At 42.3% G+C, this 21,071-nt stretch overlaps 1 protein-coding gene across 3 annotated transcripts in view; it reads right to left on the reverse strand.

Moving 5' to 3' along the window:
* ENTPD1 (ectonucleoside triphosphate diphosphohydrolase 1) overlaps positions 1–21,071 on the reverse strand; it is a 98,048-nt gene that overhangs the window by 23,338 nt on the left and 53,639 nt on the right. For 2 of the 3 annotated variants that reach the window (XM_043475867.1, XM_043475868.1), the window contains exons 2-3: positions 15,043–15,170; positions 1,962–2,079 (exon numbers count right to left, since the gene is read on the reverse strand). In XM_043475867.1, the coding sequence (XP_043331802.1) occupies positions 1,962–2,079; positions 15,043–15,170 (246 nt within the window). The remainder of the gene's footprint in view (positions 1–1,961; positions 2,080–15,042; positions 15,171–21,071) is intronic. The other variant, XM_043475870.1, reaches the window with a different exon arrangement.

The raw sequence follows: 21,071 nt of genomic DNA on the forward strand, positions 1-21,071 counted from the left end.
GACCCATGGACTGTAGCCCGCCAGGCTCCTCTGTCCATGGGATTCTCAGGCAAGAATACTGGAGTGGGTTGCCATTTCCTTCTCCAGGGGATCTTCCCAACCCAGGAATTGAACCTGCATCTCCTGCACTGGCAGAGGGATTCTTTACCACCTAGCACCTGGGAGGCCCCTATCTTATCCATATCATTCACCAGTATCATTCACCAAATTTTAAACAGCCTGTCCACTTCACTGTAATAAGAAAAATCAGCTCCAAGTTATCAGCTAACTGTTTTGATTCCAAAAAGTCTGGCCTTCAGTTACTAGTGGCTCCCAACTCAACCTTTCTGTTTAAGTATTTGATTAGAGAACTCTCTCCCTTTCTCTCTTTTGAGAAGGGAAAATTGCTGCATTTATTAGGCCAAATATGCATGGAATAAATCTCCATAGATAGCTGCTAGGTTAACACAGCAACACTACTTCAAGAAATGGAAGGCAGTGAATAATTAAATAGAAGTCAATAAAATGAGGGATTCGGGTTTTAAGAAATGTTTGAAATACTATCTCAGAATTTATGGGACCAAACTGAGGACATTAGGCACTGGGTACCATGACTCGCTGTCTTAGAAACACCTCCTCTTTACAGCTTTCCTGACAAACTATGAAAAGTCAATTACCTCCTGGGGCATAGGTAACCTGTCCGACTAAAACTAAACAGTAGGTCCCTGGCTCCAAAGGCCAAGAGAGAAGTCCGAAGATGACAGTGCCATGTGGTAACATTCGGTGCATGCTGGAGTGTTGGATGGGAGGGAGCAGAAGGAGCTGTTGTCAACAACTGTCTTGTTTTGTGACCTTAAAAGAAAACTGACTAGGAAAAAAACTCAGCATGCAATGCAGTGACTCAGAGTAGCAGGAAACCTGGAGTTGTAACTAGGAGGTGAGATTCTTTTTTTTTTTCCCCACTTTTTTTTTCCATTTATTTTTATTAGTTGGAGGCCAATTACTTTACAATATTGTAGTGGTTTTTGCCATACATTGACGTGAATCAACCATGGAGGCGAGATTCTTGTCCTAGATCTGTTCCTACTTGCAAGTCACTAGACTTTCAGATTTTTTGCTTCCTTTTCTGTAAAACAAGATTTCAGTGATCCACAGGATCTTTTTTGCAGCCCTAAAGGTCTATGATTTGCCTGCTTATACAGAAGCTAAAGGCTTTTAGAAATTTCTTCCAAGTCTCAAATTATAGGACAAAGATTGAAAGCAGCAGTTCTCTGGACCAGCAGCATCAGCATCCCCTGGGAGCTTGTTAGAAATGCAAACTCTCAGACCTTGTCTCAGACCTACTGACCCAGAAACTCTGGGGTGAGAGCAGGCACCTGTGGTTCTGATGCAGGCTCAAATTTGAGAACCACTATCTAACATGTGGGTTTAAAGTTGTGCATATCTTTGCCCAGCAAAGGAAACCACCAACCAAACGAAAAGACAGGCTACTGAATAGGAGGAGATATTTGCTAATGAGATGACCGATAAGGGTTTAGTTAAATTGGAGATCTCAGTTTGAGCTCCAGTTCCATCACTTACTAGCTCAAGTAACCATAAACAAGTGGCATAACTTCTTGAAACCTCAGTGCCCTTTAAAAAAAAAACAAACAAAAAACAAAAAAACAACAGGAATACATTCCTTATAGGGAGATTGTGAGGATGAAATAACGCATTTTCAGTACTTGGTGCATAGCACACAGAAGTGTCCTGTTGACGGGAGCTATTACCCAATTATTCTAAAGTTTATTTTTCAAGGGCTTTATCATTAAGGACTGATTCCAATACTATTTTATAACAATAATAAATTATTTCTAAAATAGCAACAATAGCAGGTCCACTACGTTCTCACTTGACGTCCCTTTTCCTCGTGTGTTTCACTTGTCACATGCCTCTCGTTCTCTCGTGCCCACTGTCTCCCGGCCCCTTTTTCTCCGTCTTACCTTTTAGCTTGCATTCTTCTATCTGAGTCACCACCCCCGTGTCATTCTCCTTTTCTGCCGGCCATCTATAGATGTACAAACTCGTGTGAGAGGAGCCCGCATCCAGCACAATCCCAAACTGAGGGCAAAACAAACCGAGAACCTGTTAGCATTACATCGTCCTTCTCCACATTCAGCTTGCAACAGAAAGGATACAAAGACAGGGGCTTTCAGAAACAGGAGGAGAAAGTATTTCAACTCATGGTGAGGGTGGGTTTGGGTGTTGAGGGAGTGAGTGCCTGGAGTTGTGCTGATCACAAGATCTACCAACACACCAGTCCCTCTAGAACTATGGCTCTCAGCGTGGGCTGCACGTTAGCAATATCCAGGCTTTACCCAAGGAGGGGCCTGCCATTGGAAGCTTCTCAGGTGATCAGTATACTGAACTAGCTGAGACAATAGAAAGGGAATAGAAAGCAATTAATCCAGCAGTTCCCAAGCCTGGAATCATGTTAGAATCATCTGAAGAGTTTCAAAGACTACTGCTTCCAGTGTCTGACCCCCAGATTTGTGATTTGATTGGTCTGGTATGTATGAGGTCTGGAAGAGAGATTGAAAATATTAAGTGTACCAGTTTTTTTTTTATTACAAATATAACTATAAATTGTATTCAATAAATTTTAAAAGATTTGTACTTTGATTTCATGATTTTGGCTCTTAAGCATAGAAGGCATGGAGGGAAGAATAAATAAAGCAAAGGAAGAGGGTGGAGGAGGAAGGGTAAGAAGACAATAAGAGAAAGAGTGAGGTGGCCAGAACAGAAAATTGCCACTTCATATTTCACGAGGATGGGAAATGCGCCAGCAAGTGTTGTGAGGAGTATTCTATAAGAATTATCTGACTTAACCTTCAGTGCTATAAAGTATGTACTGTTTTCATCCCCAATATACAGATGAGAAATGAAAGTACAAAGATGTTAAGTAATTTCCTCAAGATACAAAGTGATTAGGTGACGGAGCCTGGATTTGGATCAGAGTTAGACCTAACAAAGTCCTTGTGTTTCTAACACAGAGGAACAGAGGAGCAAGGTCTGGACAATAGTTTTCCAATTGGTGCCCCATTGAAAGGACTTCTAAAGAGGGATGACTATAGCAAAGTGTCCTGATGAATTTTTGCACATATGCACATCCATATAAATCACCACCAAGATGAAGGTCAGTTCAGTCGCTCAGTCGTGTCTGTTTGCAACTCCGTGAACTGCAGCATGCCAGGCCTCCCTGTCCAACACCAACTTCCGGAGCCCACCCAAACTCATGTCCATTGAGTCAGTGATGCCATCCAACCATCTCATCCTCTGTTGTCCCCTTCTCCTCCTGCCCTTAATCTCTCCCACCATCAGGGTCTTTTCAAATGAGCCAGCTCTTCCCATCAGGTGGCCAAAGTTTTGGAGTTTCAGCTTCAACATCAGACCTTCCAATGAACACCCAGGACTGATCTCCTTTAGGATGGACTGGTTGGAGCTCCTTGCAATCCCAGGGACTCTCAAGAATCTTCTCCAACACCGCAGTTCAAAAGCATCAGTTCTTTGGCACTCAGCTTTCTTCACAGTCCAACTCTCACATCCATACATGACCACTGGAAAAACCATAGCCTCGACTAGATGGACCTTTGTTGGCAAAGTAATGCCTCTGCTTTTTAACATGCTGTCTAGGTTGGTCATAACTTTCCTTCCAAGGAGTAAGCGTCTTTTAATTTCATGGCTGCAATCATCATCTGCAGTGATTTTGAAGCCCAAGAAAATAAAGTCTCTCACTGTTTCCCCTGTTTCCCCATTTATTTGCCATGAAGTGATGGGACCAGATGCCATGATCTTTGTTTTCTGAATGTTGAGTTTTAAGCCAACTTTTTCACTCTCCTCTTTCACTTTCATCAAGAGGCTCTTTAGTTCCTCTTCACTTTCTGCCATAAGGGTGGTGTCATCTGCATATCTGAGGTTATTGATATTTCCCCCAGCAATCTTGAGTCCAACTTGTGCTTCTTCCAGTCCAGCATTTCTCATGATGTACTCTGCATATAAGTTAAATAAGCAGGGTGACAATATACAGCCTTGATGTACTCCTTTTCCTATTTGGAACCAGTCTGTTGTTCCATGTCCAGTTCTAACTGTTGCTTCCTGACCTGCATACAGGTTTCTCGAGAGGCAGGTCAGGTGGTCTGGTAGTCCCATCTTCTTCAGAATTTTCCACAGTTTATTGTGATCCACACAGTCAAAGGCTTTGGCATAGTCCATAAAGCAGAAACAAATGTTTTTCTGGAACTCTCTTGCTTTTTCAATGATCCAGTGGATGTTGGCAATTTGATCTCTGGTTCCTCTGCCTTTTCTAAAACCAGCTTGAACATCTGGAAGTTCACAGTTCACGTATTGCTGAAGCCTGGCTTGGAGAATTTTGAGCATTACTTTACTAGCATGTGAGATGAGTGCAATTGTGTGGTAGTTTGAGCATTCTTCAGCGTTTCCTTTCTTTGGGATTGGGATGAAAACTGACCTTTTCCAGTCCTATGGCCACTGCTGAGTTTTCCAACTTTGCTGGCATATTGAGTGTAGCACTTCCACAGCATCATCTTTTAGGATTTGAAATAGCTCAACTGGAATTCCATCACCTCCACTAGCTTTGTTCATAGTGATGCTTCCTAAGGCCCACTTGACTTCGCATTCCAGGATGTCTGGCGCTAGGTGAGTGATCACACCATTGTGATTAACTGGGATGTGAAGATCTTTTTTGTATGATTCTTCTTTTGCCACCTCTTCTTAATATCTTCTGCTTCTGTCAGGTCCATACCATTTCTGTCCTTTATCTTTGCATGAAATGTTACCTTGGTATCTCTAATTTCTTGAAGAGATCTCTAGTCTTTCCCATTCTATTGTTTTCCTCTATCTCTTTGCATTGATGGCTGAGGAAGGCTTTCTTATCTCTCCTTGCTATTCTTTGGAACTCTGCATTCAAATGGGTATATCTTTCCTTTTCTCCTTTGCTTTTGGCTTCTCTTCTTTTCACAGCTATTCGTCAGGCCTCCTCAGACAGCCATTTTGCTTTTTTGCATTTCTTTTTCCTGGGGATGGTCTAGATCCCTGTCTCCTGTACAGTGTCACAAACCTCTGTGCATAGTTCATCAGGCACTCTGTCTATCAGATGTAGTCCCTTAAATCTATTTGTCACTTCCACTGTATAATCGTAAGGGATTTGATTTAGGTACACAACATTTTCTAGTCCCCAGGTTGTTTTTGGTGCCCCTCTCAGTCGGCTTCCCCCACTGGCAGCCAGTCTTGACTTCTGTCACCGTGGAGGAGTTCTGCCTGGTTCTGAACTGCAGTAAATGGGCTCAGACAGTATGCTTCCCTGATGTCTCACTTCTTCCATTCTACAAGTCTCTAAGGTGCATTCAGGTTGTGAGTATCCATAGTCTGTCCCTTGTCGTTTCTGTGGAGTGCTTCATTATATGCATGTACTGTATGTTTATCCATTCCACTGTTGGACATTGGAGTGGTTTCCAAATGTGAAAAACATTTTGTGGGCTTAAGCACCCATTTATTTCAGGTATTTACCCAGGAGTAGACTGTCCAGTGGGCTTCCCACGTGGTGCTAGTGGTAAAGAACCCACCTGCCAATGCAGGAGATATGAGATGTGGATTCAATGCCTGGGTTGGGAAGATCCCCTGGAGGAGGGCATGGCAACCCACTCCAGTATTCTTGCCTGGAGAATATCATGGACAGGGGAGGCTGGTGGGCTACAGTCCATGGGGTAACAAAGAGTTGGACAAGACTGAAACAACTTAGCACACAAGCAGACTGCCCAATGCCCATTTTGAGCAATTAATACTCATCTTTGGTGACATCCCTGGGTTTAATCAGGAAAATAAATGACATGGTTATCAATGTCTGCCACAGGCTTGTGAGGAGAGTATGGTGGCTCGGGTACCTTTTATTTGTCACCCCTATCCTAGAGAGAAACATGAAGCAAAGTAAATGGAAGGGAAAGGAAAGTAACAGGATGAGAAACCACGGAGGTGCTTCTCAAGTGTGAGCCAGCCACTCACTTGAGTCACACTTTGCTGCCCATCTGAGCTGCAGACCTCACAGTGTGGTCTGCCACTTGACACTGCTCAAGTCAGCAGTTGTTTTACGTCTATCGCCTCATATTGTCTTATCACCTGGGAAGAACCTAAGAGCCTCCAGGGAGAAAAGAAGAATTAGGATTAACTGACCTCCCTGCAGAGAGCTAAATGTCAAGCTTACTGAGGTGTCAAGTTTTCTTCCATTTTGCCACCAGGGAGTGCCACTCTCCTGCTGTCCTCCCTGACCTTCCGTAACCTCCACAGTGTTCTCTGCCCCCTTTTGCACAGTGGGACTTCCCTATGGTGACCAGCATTACACCCTTATAAAGAAAAGGGCCTGCGTGCTGGTTTTGGGCACGGTGAAGAAGGAAATGGCACAGACTCCTCTGCAACTAGGCCTGCAGTGAGATCAAACCAAGAACCGCCTGACCTGATGACCGCTGTGGACAGAGAGGAATCTAACTGAGGTCTGGGGCCTTTGAACCCGTGGGAAACCTTCCAGCATGGAGAAAGAGCTTCAGGGCTTACATGGCAGAAAACCCTGCTTTTCCCTAGCAGGGTCCCTGAGTTCTTCCTGCTAGACAATGTTCTAACCACAGAAGTACATGATAAAAGCGAGCAAGGCAGCAGTGCAAGCAGCCTTACTCTGAAATCAGGATGTTCTATTCTGTCTACTCTGTTGACATGAAAGTTACTCTTCCAGTAGAACAGAGGGACCAGGCTTGCTCCTATCAGCCCGTTTCACCAAGGCCTTACACAGTGAGGTGGTTGAGAAATGAAAACTTTCACCACATTTCATTTGACAAGTGCTTGAGAAAGGCGGGTAGAGCGACTTTAACACAGGAATAGACATATACATTTCACCTTATATATATAGCAACTAAACTGTTTTCTTGTACTAAATGTTTTTTGTCTTCCAAAATGGATTGCACACACACACAAAATTGGCATTGCTTGCTGTTTTATGGATAGGTAAAGCTTGATTGTCTGAAAATTCTTAAATTTGAACATTTGGGGTGTTTGCCTTTCATTGTTGCAACACTAAAAGCATATTCAATTGCTGTTCATCGCTGGCTCATTATAGAGTTAGAAGTTCATTTCACCTAACTGAAATGAAGGTTCACAGTTCATTTCCAGAGCAGTTTGACTTGAATGGGTACTTAAATAGTTATGCCTCACCTGACCAATCTATAACCCCAGGAGCCACTAGCTTTTATTCTCTTTCCTCACACCAGCATTTTCCAAAGCACTAAGCCTGCAAGGACCTGGGTGAAAAAAGCTTCCCAGAAGTTTGGGGAATGCTTGCTCCCTGTCCTGGGCTCATGAACCCACTATGTAGTGACTGCTTCAGAGAAGTCTGACAGTGGAGAAACCCGCTTAATCTTGTTTAAGCTGGCATCCCCCAGACTCGGTGACAACAGAATTATGTTTTAAATACAATCTCCACCCTATTGAAATGCTTTGTGAAATGCTTGCCATGTTATCACTCTGCCTAGTGTTTCTCTGTAGCTCATATTTAAGACATTTCTAAAAGCCTGTATGTCATTCACATCAAAGAAAAATCAAAGATTTGAGTAGTGAGCTAGAGATCTGACATCCTCTTAATGTTATTTTCAATATTACTTCATTTTTTAAAAGTACTACAAGTTTATTAAATAGCATCTAGAAAATTGAGAGAAAAGGAAAAAAGACATTTACGATTTCACCAACTAGACATCACTGTTCCTTTATTTCCTTCTGATCTTTTTCAATTCATGGTAATTTTTATATAGTTGTGATCAGACTGTGTAAATCTTTATCTTAAGCTAGTTTTTGGTCATGCACATGACTTTGTCAATCATAATTGGTCTTGAAGAGCTATGTTGAGTGAGTTGAAGAAGTGGTCTAGAAAGAGGGTGTTGGTTCATGAGACACGAATGTTGGAGCCTTGGTGAAGATCCGGAGATGCGGTAGCAACCAAGCCTGAGCTCAGGGGGACTAGAGGCCATGTGGAGGTGGGGAAGATCCTGTCTTAGGATGGAAATAATTCTACCTCTGCAAATGTCATAAGCCCAGCTTCTGAGTAAGTCTCCTTCAATGTGAAAAGAAAGAGAAAATTGGAACATCAGATGACGCGCTTCTACCCTTGACTCAGCAGAACTGGGATGTTCAACCCTCTCCTTGCTCAGAAAACAACTGCCCTCACACTATTCTACTCTCTGTTCCCCACTGGCCATGAGATTTCTGTTCCAGAGCCTTGGCCTCGAGAGCCCTTCACCTGAGACCCAACCCTATTTGACCTTCTCAGATTCAAATCTACCCTCTTAATCCATGCCTCGGAGTGCCTCTGTTTTTCCTCTAAAGACAGTACTTACAACAATGTGTAATTACATATTTACGTGACTAGTTGATTAATATCTGTCTTCCCTATTAGATTCTAAGCCATGTTAGGGCAGGTCTGTGTTGCTTACTATGGTATATCCAGTATCTACCATGGTAGATCCTATTATGTGTTAAGTACAAAAATGGAATTCAACAGACAATTGCTGAGTCACATGAACGAATGAGGGGAGTTAGAACTATATGATCCCCAAACTCCTTCCAGTCCTGAAAGACGTGAATATTCACAGTCTAATATAAAGTAATACCATGGGGCTGAGTTCCATCCCTCTCCCACAACAAAAACCCCAGAAGTCAGGTGACATGCGCTACAGTGTGCATTAACTTTTTTGGTTTCTTCACACATATTGGTCCTTCAGAATCTTTCTTAAAAGCCCTGTAGCTTTAACGGTAACTTCAGCAACCTCATCCCTCTGTTTCTGTGAGCCCTTTAGAATAAACAGAGCTTGTCCTGAATGACTCTAGTGCTCTATAAACAAATCAGGTCTCCATTAGCTACAGTGATGCTGGCAGCACCTGGAAACAATTAGGGACCATTTTCTTCTTTTCTTTTTTCTTTAGCTGGAGTTACTAGACCTTTAATACAAACTGCAGTTTTGTTGTCTATTATTTTTATTTTTTAATTGTGGTAAAATACACAGAACCTACAATTGACCATTTTAACTATTTTTAAGTGTACAGTGTGGCATTACATACACTCATACTATTGTATAGCCATCACCACCTCTCATCTCCAGGTGTTGTTGCTTTGTTTTTGTTATTTTGTTTTTAAATCCAGTGGAGTGAAAATACTATAGATATTTTCCAAGAGTATTTGAGGTTGAAAATTGATGCAAATTCTTCCAAATTCTCCATTAAAAAAAGCTAAAATAGCAAGCACTGTCCCAAAAATAGCACTTCAGTTCCCAGTGACAAAAGCAGATGCCCGGCACAGGTTAGCAGCAGTTGGAAATCTTGGGAGCACCAGCTCAGTGACCACATCACACCAAGAGCTGAGGGCCTTTCCTCAAACTCATTCCCAAAGCAGTGTGGACAGCTGGTCTCCACTGCGAGCTTCTGATGCACTGGGCACTCTGATAAGTGAATTGGTAGTCCTATTCCATTTAATCCTTACAACCATCTTCCACCAAGTAGCTATCATCACCATGTTACATATAAGAAAACTGATGTGTAGAGAGAATTTGCTTGCCAGAAGTCTCAAAGCTAGCAAATGGCAGGTCTGGGGTTGAAATCAAAGCTGTCTGGCCCTTAAGCTAGCATTCCAGGGGAAGTGGCAACTTTTAATGAAGGCATGTGGTTTGGGACAGGGTCAGTTTGGTGCCTTGGAGAGAAACCTGTGGGGTTCTGTGTGTGCTGGAATGTGCAATGCTTGAGCTGTAGCAATATCCTGACAGGTTGCTAGCTGCCAGTGTTCGGTGACAAGCTAGCGATTGAGGAAGTGGTGAGCCAAACGGACCTCAAAGCTACCTCCCCTCCAGGTCCACAGGACAAAAACACTTTCCCAGGGGACCTTTAGGTACAGCTAATGATTCTTCAGTATATTAAGGTCCAAGTTTGTTTGTTTTAACGTGGTCACTGCATATTTACCCAGCAGCAGTTCCCAGACTTTAATGTCATGAGAACGGCCCAGGATGCCTGTTACGTGTGTGGATTCCTGGGCCCTACACATTGGAGGTCTGAATTATGTAGGCTCTGGGAATGAGGATGGGGAGCCAGGACCCAGAGGGCATCCTGAGGCAGAGGCCTGCCTCCCACACTGACAAATTCTGCTGTCCTTCTTCACATCCTCTTCACATCCAAGCACTGAGCCCACTCTACTCACTGAGTCAGCAAACTTCTGTGAGGCAACCACCCCAGTCAGATGCTGTGCTGGCCGTAATTTAACATTTATTCTGTTGACAGTTCGGTTAATGGTTGTGTCTTTCACTAGACTATAGCTTCATGAGGATCAGGACCTAGCCAGTTTTGCTCACTGCTATATTCCTAGGGCCTAACGCAGAGTAGATGGTCAACGACCATTTATTAAATGAATGAATGAAGTGAAAGGGTAAGAAAATATTGATATATGCAAAGACGAATGAAACCCAGTCCTTGCCTCAGAATGCTTACAACCTGGGTGGCTGGGCAAGTAAGCCCATCAGTACAAAAAAGAGTTCTTGTGTTTTGTGAGATACGGTCAGGCATGAGGCAACCACTTTCCAACCAGGCTGAACCCAAACTGGATCAGGCAGGAAGATGACAAGACTGGATCTTTGGAACTGGAGGGCTGCCCTGAACTGGGCTAGAAGAGGGTGAGTCAGATGGGAAGAGGCAGGGAAAAAGATAAGTGGCGATTTGTCACCAGGCAGACAGGCTACAAAGATGATAATGATAACACATAAGTTACCAATGACAAGGGTGTGTGGTGGGCCAGCATCTTGTTCTGAACTTCACCCTGCGTTTACTTTATCCTACTCAATTCCCACAGTAATCTACAAGATATCAGTGATCAGCTCTGTCTTACAAATGGAGAAACTGAGGCTCAGAGAAGTTATGTCCTATCTTTATAAGAACAGAGCTGAGGTTTAAACCCAGGTGGTGTAAATCCATGGCCTCTGCTGTGTTGCACTCCAAGCAGACAGAATTAATGACCCTGCAATAAGACAGGGATGAAGAGTCAGGAAATGTGTAGAGAGACAGCCGAAAGCCTTTGCATTCAGAAGCATGTGGCCACCACCCTCTTTAAACAGAAGTGTGGAAAGATTGTTCTCAACATGACATCCAAGGTGTTCCATCTTTACCTTAAAAGGTCCTCTAAGGAGTCTAATGATAAATAAATAATTATAAATAAATAAATTTGGAAAGGAGTATGTCAAGGCTACTTATTGTCACCCTGCTTATTTAACTTATATGCAGAGTACATCATGCTTGGATGAAGCACAAGCTGGAATCAAGATTGCTTGCCAGGAGAAATATCAATAGCCTCAGATACGCAGATGACACCACCCTTATGGCAGAAAGCAAAGAAGAATCGAAGAGCCTCCTGATGAAAATGAAAGAGGAAAGTGAAAATGATGGCTTAAAGCTCAACATTCAAAGAACTAAGATCATGGCATCTGGTCCCATCATTTCATGTCAAATAGATGGGGAAACAGTGGGAATAGTGATAGACTTTATTTCGGGGGGCTCCAAAATCACTGCAGATGGTGATTGCAGCCATGAAATTAAAAGACGCTTGCTATGAAGAAGAAAAGTTGTGACCAACCTAGACAGCATATTAAAAAGCAGAGACATTACTTTGCCAACAAAGGTCTGTCTAGTTAAAGCTATGGTTTTTCCAGTAGTCATGTGTGGATGTAAAAAAAGCTGAGTGCTGAAGAATTGATGCTTTTGAACTGTGGTGTTTGGGAAGATTCTTTAGAGTCCCTTGGACAGCAAGGAGTTCCAACCAGTCCATCCTAAAGGAAATCAGCCCTGAATATTCATTGGAAGGACTGATGTTGAAGCTGAAACTCCAATACTTTGGCCACCTAATGCAAAGAACTGACTCACTAGAAAAGGCCCTGATGCTGGGAAAGATTGAAGGCAGGAGGAGAAGGGGAAGACAGAAGATGAGATGGTTGGATGGCATCACCGACTCGATGGATATGAGTTTTAGCAAGCTCCAGGAGTTGGTGATGGACAGGGAAGCCTGGCATGCTGCAGCCCATGGGGTCGCAAAGAGTCGAACATGACTGAATGACTGAACTGAACTGAAAGGAATCTAATCACTAAGATCTGGTGGACCTCAGTGTCTCTCAAGGTATCTCCTTAATACCTTAACTCCATGGCAATGCCTTAGTTCCAGCCTAATCTGCCTTGTCTACACAATGTAAGGAATATCCTATCTGGTCTCTCCTCTTCTAATCTGCTCTCCAGCCAAGAGGAATCTCAGAAACACAATCTGCGCCCCTGTTTGCTTCCCAGGTAGCTCAGTGGTAAAAAAATCTGTCCGCCAACACAGGAGACACAAGAGATGCGAGTTCTATCCCTGGCTTGGGAAGATTTCCTAGAGGAGGGCATGGCAACCCACTCCAATATTCTTCCTGGAGAATCCCATGGGCAGAGGAGCCTGCAAGGCTACAGTTCGTCGGTTGCAAAGAGTCAGACACGACTGAGCACACATGCACACACCCTGTTTGAAATCTTCTAAGCAGTGGTTGACAAGCATGACTGCTCATTAAAATCACCTGGGAAGGTTTTAAAATATACCAATGCCTGGGCTTCACCCCCAAAGATTATGATTTAATTGGCCCAGGGTAGAGTCCAGAAATTAGTATTTTTAAAAAGCTCCCCAGGAGCTTTTAATATGGAGCCAATCCTGAGCACTGCTACAGCGAATGAGATACCCATCCCTGAGCTAGGCATACTCAGATTGAAGTCTCCTCTCCCACCGTTCCTTCCTGCCCTGTGTTCAATATTCTAGCCATGATGAACTGGTGGTGATTCCCCAGGACCATCTGTTTATTTTAAGCTGCCACTCTGCAACAAATGGTATGGTCTTTGCCCAGAAAATGTCCTAGCTCACCTCCTGTCAAACTCCTTAGTGTTCTCCTTTACTTGGCCCCAAGGCCACCTCCTCCGTGAAGTCTTCATATGACTAGGCACAGTTGGTGACTCCTTCCTCTGGGCAGCTGTAGCACTACACCTACCTCCATATTCACATGTCTCTATTGTTCTGAAACTATGTGTACAAACGACTCTCTCTCCTACAAAAGGGTATCAGAACAGTGATGCTTCAGATAACTTTGGTGGCCACTTCATGTTTTTTGACCAACATTTTTCTAGCTCAGCCTGTATCTTATCTCTCTATGTCTTCACAGGGTCTTCTCTCCTACCACCTTATAGCCCCACACAGCCCCTCTGACATATGCGCAAACCTGGAAGTGCCAAGGAGCTAACCTCTGGGGCAACCCTTGACCAACAGGGATGAGAACCCAGGGATAAAGCCCTAGGGCAGTAATTCAGAAGTGCTTTCTCCACAGCTCTTCAGCGGGTCCTAGTGGGATCGGGCCAATCATACTACTATAAAGATTCACTTTAGATGACAAAGACCTTCTTCCATTTTTCCAGGCCAACACAAGAACACAGAATCACAACAGTCTTGAAGACCATCATGAATGATGAAAAGTCATCCGTGACCACAAGTGTTCACTGAGCACACAGAGCCTAAGCTTGTCATGGATTTGGCCTCCTAAGCCATCTCCCTCACCAATGATGCAATAATGAATGTACGAAAAGGTCAAATCAAGAAGGCAATCACACACTTTTGGAGCTGGTAAACAAATAGCAAAACCAAGATGTCATGAGGCTTCAACTGTGAGTGAAGTTAAGCCAAGAGAGCCAGCATCACTGAATATTTAAAGTCAAGAGACCATTGACAGAGAGATAGTATCAGCTTTCAGTGCTGACAAAGGGATTGCTGTGCACAGCCCACTGGGCTGAATGTGTGTGGCAAACGGATGCCAGTGTAACATCCAGGCCTCTGCTATAGAGGAAATGATTTGAGTAAGTGGCAATAGTTTCAGAGGCCTGGCATATGCACCCATCTTTCCAGGCTCAAAGTCTAGTATATTCAAATGCAAATATATATATATATACTTTTGCATATGTATTTCAGGGCTCCCATGGATATGTCACTGCCCACACATATATATGTGTTCATTAGCACACTGGTCTCTGGGCCCTTGAAGATTTATTAACTATAATTCAAATGAAAGTTGAAAATCGATGTATTTACAATAAAAACTTAAACTTACTATATGCTTTTAAATTAATGGATTAAATAATAAACATATTACAAGGTATTAGTGAGGTATTCATGTCTTTGAAATTGAACTTTGATGAATTTGAAAGGAAGCAGAAATAAATCACAGTGGAGTTAATGACCCTAATTATTTTTAATTACACACACACACACACACACTAGCTCTTCAAATGTGGAAATTTCACAAGAAATCTATACATCCATGAATTCATTTCAAATTACTATATTCAATACATGTATGTGGTCTCCAGGGGCTTTTTAAAAATTGATCTTTAAATTGATTTCTTTTTAATAGTTTAGAGATGAGGAACAAGTCTTCTCCACAATCTTTGACTTCCAAAGTGCTTTGTACAGAGCTGTCTAGTAAAGTTTATTATTTTGGTGATAGTGATAATAATAGAGTAAGAACAAAGAATGCAATGTTCAGTAAACAAAGAGTTCATTGTTTCCACAAGGGAACAATGAGTAGGAAGCAGAGATAGTACTAGCATTATGGAAACCAACACAGTATATCACGGATCTGGATGTGGTGAATAAAGCATTTGTCTCTGTTAGAATACTGATTTAATCAGTTTGCTGAACAATCATAAAGACAATTATCTTTCCACCCCTAACTGATCTAAGGCATTCTCTCCTCCAGAATAAGCATCCACTGCCATTTTACTCACCTAGTTCAATGGAGACTGATTTGCTCCTGGGCTTCCAGAACCTCAACTCCTACTGCTCTGATTTACCATAACTCCCCTTTCCCTCTGCCCCATCCAGGGACCCTCAAACACATGTACACACACATACACACACACATACTCAGGGGTTTGAGTTACCTTAACATTTTCTGGCAGTGCTTTGTTCTGGGTCAGCCCCAGAGCGAGCAATGCTATCACAGCGATGATGCAGGAGAAACCAAGGATGCTCAGTATGTTTTTAGAGCAAAATACCTTCAGTTCAGATTCTAAAATCAAAAGAAGAAGAGAAAACATCAATAAGAAATGAACAGACATTGATTTTCCTCCCCTTTCTGTATGGCTTATGTTGGCTTTCTGGAGACAGCAAAGACAGGTAAAAGCTGATCTTTATCCACGAGGCACTTGCAAAGTAATTGGGTAAAAGTTAAAAAAACAAAAGGATGTGTCTGTACTGTGATGAGGGCCAAAACTGAGTTAGTGGCCGTGGTAAGAAGAATGGGCAGAATTAGGTCAGCGATGAGATACAAGATGAGAAGGAAAAATCCCAAACTGGCAGCTTGTTTACTAGGTCATATAGGTCTATCAAGGTTAAAGAAACAAAGAAAGCAAAGATGGCCTCCCTCAATTTTAAAATCTACCAAAATATGAGTACGATATTAAAAAGTATTCAGAATGTATCACCAAACAAACATCAAAGTTCCTCTGCTTCATGACATTTCCTGGCTTGACCTTCACTTCAACCACACTTACATGTTAAATAACTGTAGGTAATAACATAGGGTCTATGGAGTTTTAAACATTTCATCATTTGTATTATTTTGTCTATCCTGTAAATACTCTCATCATCATGGGACATAAAAAAGTCCCAGAAGCAGAACTCTATAAAAGGCAAATTTACTTTGAGCAGGATAAACAGAGGTTGTGGCAGTGGTGAACACGAAATGGGATGGTTACTCCATTCCCTCCACTCTCATCCTTCCACTCTAGCTTCTCAAAGTATCCCCAAACCTTTTCCTGAGCCTTTGGGGAAGAAGGACAGGGTCACGTAAAAGAAAAAAAAAAAAAGCATGTGGAAATAAGATGGGCTCTCCAAAATAGTTTGCACTTCTCTAAGAGAGAAGGCCAGGGCCTAAAGCAACTGAAAGAGGAACCTGAGTCCCCTCCTCCTCTTTCCCTCTTGCTCAGCAGCAGCAGCTACGCCAACACAGGAGCTCCTCCTTGGGCTCGTGAGCACAAGCTTGGACTTAATCCAAAGGCTGGTAATTGCCTGGGTCTCCAGTCTGCATCTGCCTCTAGAACCTTGAATCAGTCTGTTTCCATCAAGCCAAACAGTACAAAACTTAGGGGGAAAAGTTTTAGCAACACCATTATCTACTTCTTCCAAACAAAGGAACAATGAATGAAATATACAATAAATGAAATGTCCCCCTCCTCCCTTCCCAAAGGAATCTCAAGTTTTGTTCAGATGCCTTCCGCTCCCCTAAGCAGCCCAAACACCTCCTGGGAAGGTGCTGACTGTTCTGCATAATCTCCTTCCCTCTCCAGTAACTGGTTCAACAGTGGGCATATACCCCCAAAACAGCCTGTGAGACCCTGGAGGAAGACTGCTGGGGCAAGTCAAGTAAGAGAAAGGAAGCATTCTCTCTTTTTCCTCAGACATGGTCCAGCCAATGATGGTAGAGCAGAGAGGTGGAAAGAATTTGAGTTCTTGAAGCATTTTGAGCTGCTGAAACAACTTATCCTGATCTAATCCTCTCATGAGACTCAAGCTTTGATCCAATTAGAGTCATGATTTAAATACCTTGAAGCTAAAACATCCTGATACAACAGTAACAGGAATGTCCTTTTTGCTTCCAGGGCTGTGGAATCTGGAAAAGAGCCCCTTAGCTAACTTTACCTACCTCGTTTCCCAAAGTTGTGACATTGACAAACACAGCTTACAAGCAGCACATGTTTTAGATGAAAAATTGCAGATCTAATCTAAAAATTGCACACTGTAACGATAATTCTACTATAACAGAATTGTGAATACTCCCTCAAACTGTTCAAAAGGTCTACCTATTCTTTTGTTTCTGTAAATATGACAATTTTGATTATTTCATTTTCTTTTCATCCATTTGGGTGCTAATCCAATGAAAATGACCAAAAAGGTCACTGCATATTGGAATTGACATCTAGTTGGGAAGATAGATAAGTCAGAAAAGAAGTCTGCAGATAAGGACTTCAGGTCATGAAAAGTGTGGAGGAGAAATTCAAACCAAGAAATGTTACAGAGTGACTTGCAGCAGAGTTGGGGTGGGGAGATTAGACTAAGGGTCAAGAAAGGTCTTTGAGAAGATGACATTTAAGCTTAGACCTTAAAGGTGAGAAAACACCACTTATACGAAGGAGAAATAACACTCCAAGAAGAGGAAGCACAAGCTGAAAAAGCCCTGAGATGGAAAATAGCTTGAAGTGACTCTGTTTCTTTCTTTTTAAAATGAGAATATTTACTGAATCATTATTAGCACTGAACACCAGGGAACCCTCCTACGCTGTGGGTGGAAATATGAATTGGTGCAGCAACTATGGAGTACAGTATGGAGGTTCTGCAGAAAAATAAAGATAGAATTACATGGGGAGTAAGACCATCCCCAAGAAAAAGAAATGCAAAAAAGCAAAATGGCTGTCTGAGGAGGCCTGACAAATAGCTGTGAAAAGAAGAGAAGCCAAAAGCAAAGGAGAAAAGGAAAGATATACCCATTTAAATGTACAGTTCCAAAGAATAGCAAGGAGAGATAAGAAAGCCTTCCTCAATGATCAGTGCAAAGAAATAAAGGAAAATAATAGATGGGAAAGACTAGAGATCTCTTCAAGAAAATTAGAGATACCAAGGGAACATTTCACGCAAAGACGGGCTCAATAAAGGACAGAAATGGTATGGACCTGACAGAAGCAGAAGATTTTAAGAAGAGGTGGCAAGAATACACAGAAGAACTGTACAAAAAAGATCTTCATGACCCAGTTAATCACGATGGTGTGATCAGCTCACCTAGAGCCAGACATCCTGGAATGCGAAGTCAGGTGGGCCTTAGGAAGCATCACTACAAAGCTAGTGGAGGTGATGGAATTCCAGTTGAGCTATTTCAAATCCTAAAAGATGATGCTGTGAAAGTACTGCACTTGATATGCCAGCAAATTTGGAAAACTCAGCAGTGGTCACAGGACTGGAAAAGGTCAGTTTTCATTCCAATCCCAAAGAAAGGCGATGCCAAAGAATGCTCAAACTACCACACAATTGCACTCATCTCACACTCTAGCAAAGTAATGCTCAAAATTCTCCAAGCCAGGCTTCAACAGTATGTGAACCGAGAACTTCCAGATGTTCCAGCTGGTTTTAGAAAAGGCAGAGGAGCCAGAGATCAATGCCAATATCCGCTGGATCATCAAAAAAGCAAGAGAGTTCCAGAAAAATATCTACTTCTATTTTATGGACTATGTGAAAGCCTTTGACTGTGTGGATCACAACAAACTGTGGAAAATTCTTAAAGAGATGGGAATACCAGACCACCTGACCTGCCTCCTGAGAAATCTGTATGCAGGTCAGGAAGCAACAGTTAGAACTGAACATGGAACAACAGACTGGTTCCAAATAGGAAATGGAGTACATCAAGGCTGTATATTGTCACCCTGCTTATTTAACTTATATGCAGAGTACATCATGAGAAATGCTGGGCTGGATGAAGCACAAGTTGGAATCAAGATTGCTGGGAGAAATATCAATAACCTCAGATATGCAGATGACACCACCCTTATGGCAGAAAGTGAAGAAGAACTAAAGACCTGCTTTGTGAAAGGGAAAGAAGAGAGTGAAAAAGTTGGCTTAGAGCTCAACATTCAGATAACAAAGACCATGGCATCCAGTCCCATCACTTCATGGCAAATAGATGGAGAAACAGTGGAAACAGTGTGGCAGATTTTATTTTTTTGGGCTCCAAAATCAAAGCAGATGGTGACTGCATCCATGAAATTAAGATGCTTACTCCTTGGAAGGAAAGTTACCAACCTAGACAGCATATTAAAAAGCAGAGACATTACTTTGCCAACAAAGTTCCATCTAGTAAAAGTTATGGTTTTTCCAGTGGTCACGTATGAATGTGAGAGTTGGACTATAAGGAAAGCTGAGCACTGAAGAATTGATGCTTTTGAACTGTGGTGTTGGAGAAGACTCTTGAGAGTCCCTTGGACTACAAGGAGATCAAACCAGTCCATCCTAAAGGAAATCAGTCCTGAATGTTCATTGGAAGGTCTGATGCTGAAGCTGAAACTGCAATACTTTGGCCACCTGAAGCGAAGAGCTGACTCATTTGAAAAAACCCTGATGCTGGGAAAGATTGAAGGCAGGAGGAGAAAGGGACGACAGAGGATGAAGTGGTTGGATGGCATCACCAACTCAATGGACATGAGTTTGAGTAATCTCTGGGAGTTGATGATGATCGGGGAGGCCTGGCATACTGCAGTCCATAGGGTCATAAATAGTCGGACACGACTCAGTGACTGAACTGAACTGAACTGAGGATCCCACAATCCTACTCCTGGGCATATATCCAGAGAAAACCATATTTCAAAAAGATACATGCACTCCAATATTCATTGCAGCACTATTTACAATAGCCAATACGTGGAAGCAACCTAAATGTCTATCAATAGATGAATGGATAATGAAGATGTGGTATATATAGTGGAATATTACTAAGCCATAAAAAAGAACAAATAATGCCATTGGCAGCAATATGAATAGAACTATAGATTATCTTACTAAGTGAAGTAAGAAAGAAAGAGAAAGACAAATACCATATGATCACTTACACGTGGAATCTAAAATATGGCACAAATGACCCTATCTATAAAACAGAAACAGACTCACAGAGAACAGACTTGTGGTTGTCAAGGAGGAGGGGCGGAAGGACAGGGACGGTTTGGGAGTTTGGGGTTAGCAGAAGCAAACTGTCAAATTTAGAATCGATAAACAACAAGGTCCTATTGTATGGCACAGGGAACTATATCTAGTCTCCTGGGATAAACGATACTGGAAAGGAATATTAAAAAAAAGTTTATATGTGTATAACTAAGTCACCTTGATGTACAGCAGAAATTAGCACAACATTGTAAATCAACTATACTTCAATAAAAAATAATCTAAAAAAGAAATTATACTTCCCCACATTTGCCCAGCTTTTGCAATGATATCTATATTATTAGAATATATGCAAGTCTTTCATCACATTCATCTTATCAAAGATATGACAACTAAAAGAACTTAAATCAAAGAAGAAATTTAGGAATTTTTCAAAAGCTGTATTATAAAACAAAATAATGACTGTTTTCCATGTGAACTAAGCATGACTAAGCGACTTCACTTTCACTTTTTACTTTCATGCTTTGGAGAAGGAAGTGGCAACCCACTCCAGTATTCTTGCCTGGAGCTTGCCTGGAGAATCCCAGGGACAGAGGAGCCTAGTGGGCTGCCATCTATGGGGTCGCACAGAGTCGGACATGACTGAAGCGACTTAACAGCAGCAGCAAGTTACTTAGAGAGGAATAATTAAAATACTATGCTTTCTATGAACCATGTCAGATAGTTTTCAGAAGTCATTATCACATGGGAGGAAGCCAGGTTCTTCTTAGCAAGTGGTAGCAGATGAGGGGGCTTCCCAGGTGGCTCAGTGAGTAAAGAGTTCATGTGCAATGCAAGAGATGCAGGAGACACAGATTTGACCCCTGGGTCGGACAGATCCCCTGGAGAAGGAGATGGCAACTCACCCCAGTATTCTTGCCTGGAGAATCCCAAGGACAGAGGAGCCTGACAGGCTACAGTCCACGGAGTCTCAAAGAGTCAGACACGAGTAAGGAGACCGAGCACAGCCACAGACGTGGGGGTCCAGAGCTGGACTTGTCGAAGACATGTTCATCAAAGGGAACCACTTTGGTAACCTGCCTTTCTTCCTAGGCCCCAGAGCTCTTTCAGATGTCATGTCTGCTCCAGTCAAGTTCTATTACGGAAAATTCACGATGACTGTATCCCCCTGAAAAGCCCTTCAATTCCCTTGTGGATAACAGAAATGTGGTTTGTATCATACAATGTGAAATTGTATTTTAAAAAACAATTTCAAGAAACATTTTTACCA

This window comes from Cervus canadensis, chromosome 8 (genome assembly GCF_019320065.1).
Source record: "Cervus canadensis isolate Bull #8, Minnesota chromosome 8, ASM1932006v1, whole genome shotgun sequence".
Taxonomy (NCBI): domain Eukaryota; kingdom Metazoa; phylum Chordata; class Mammalia; order Artiodactyla; family Cervidae; genus Cervus; species Cervus canadensis.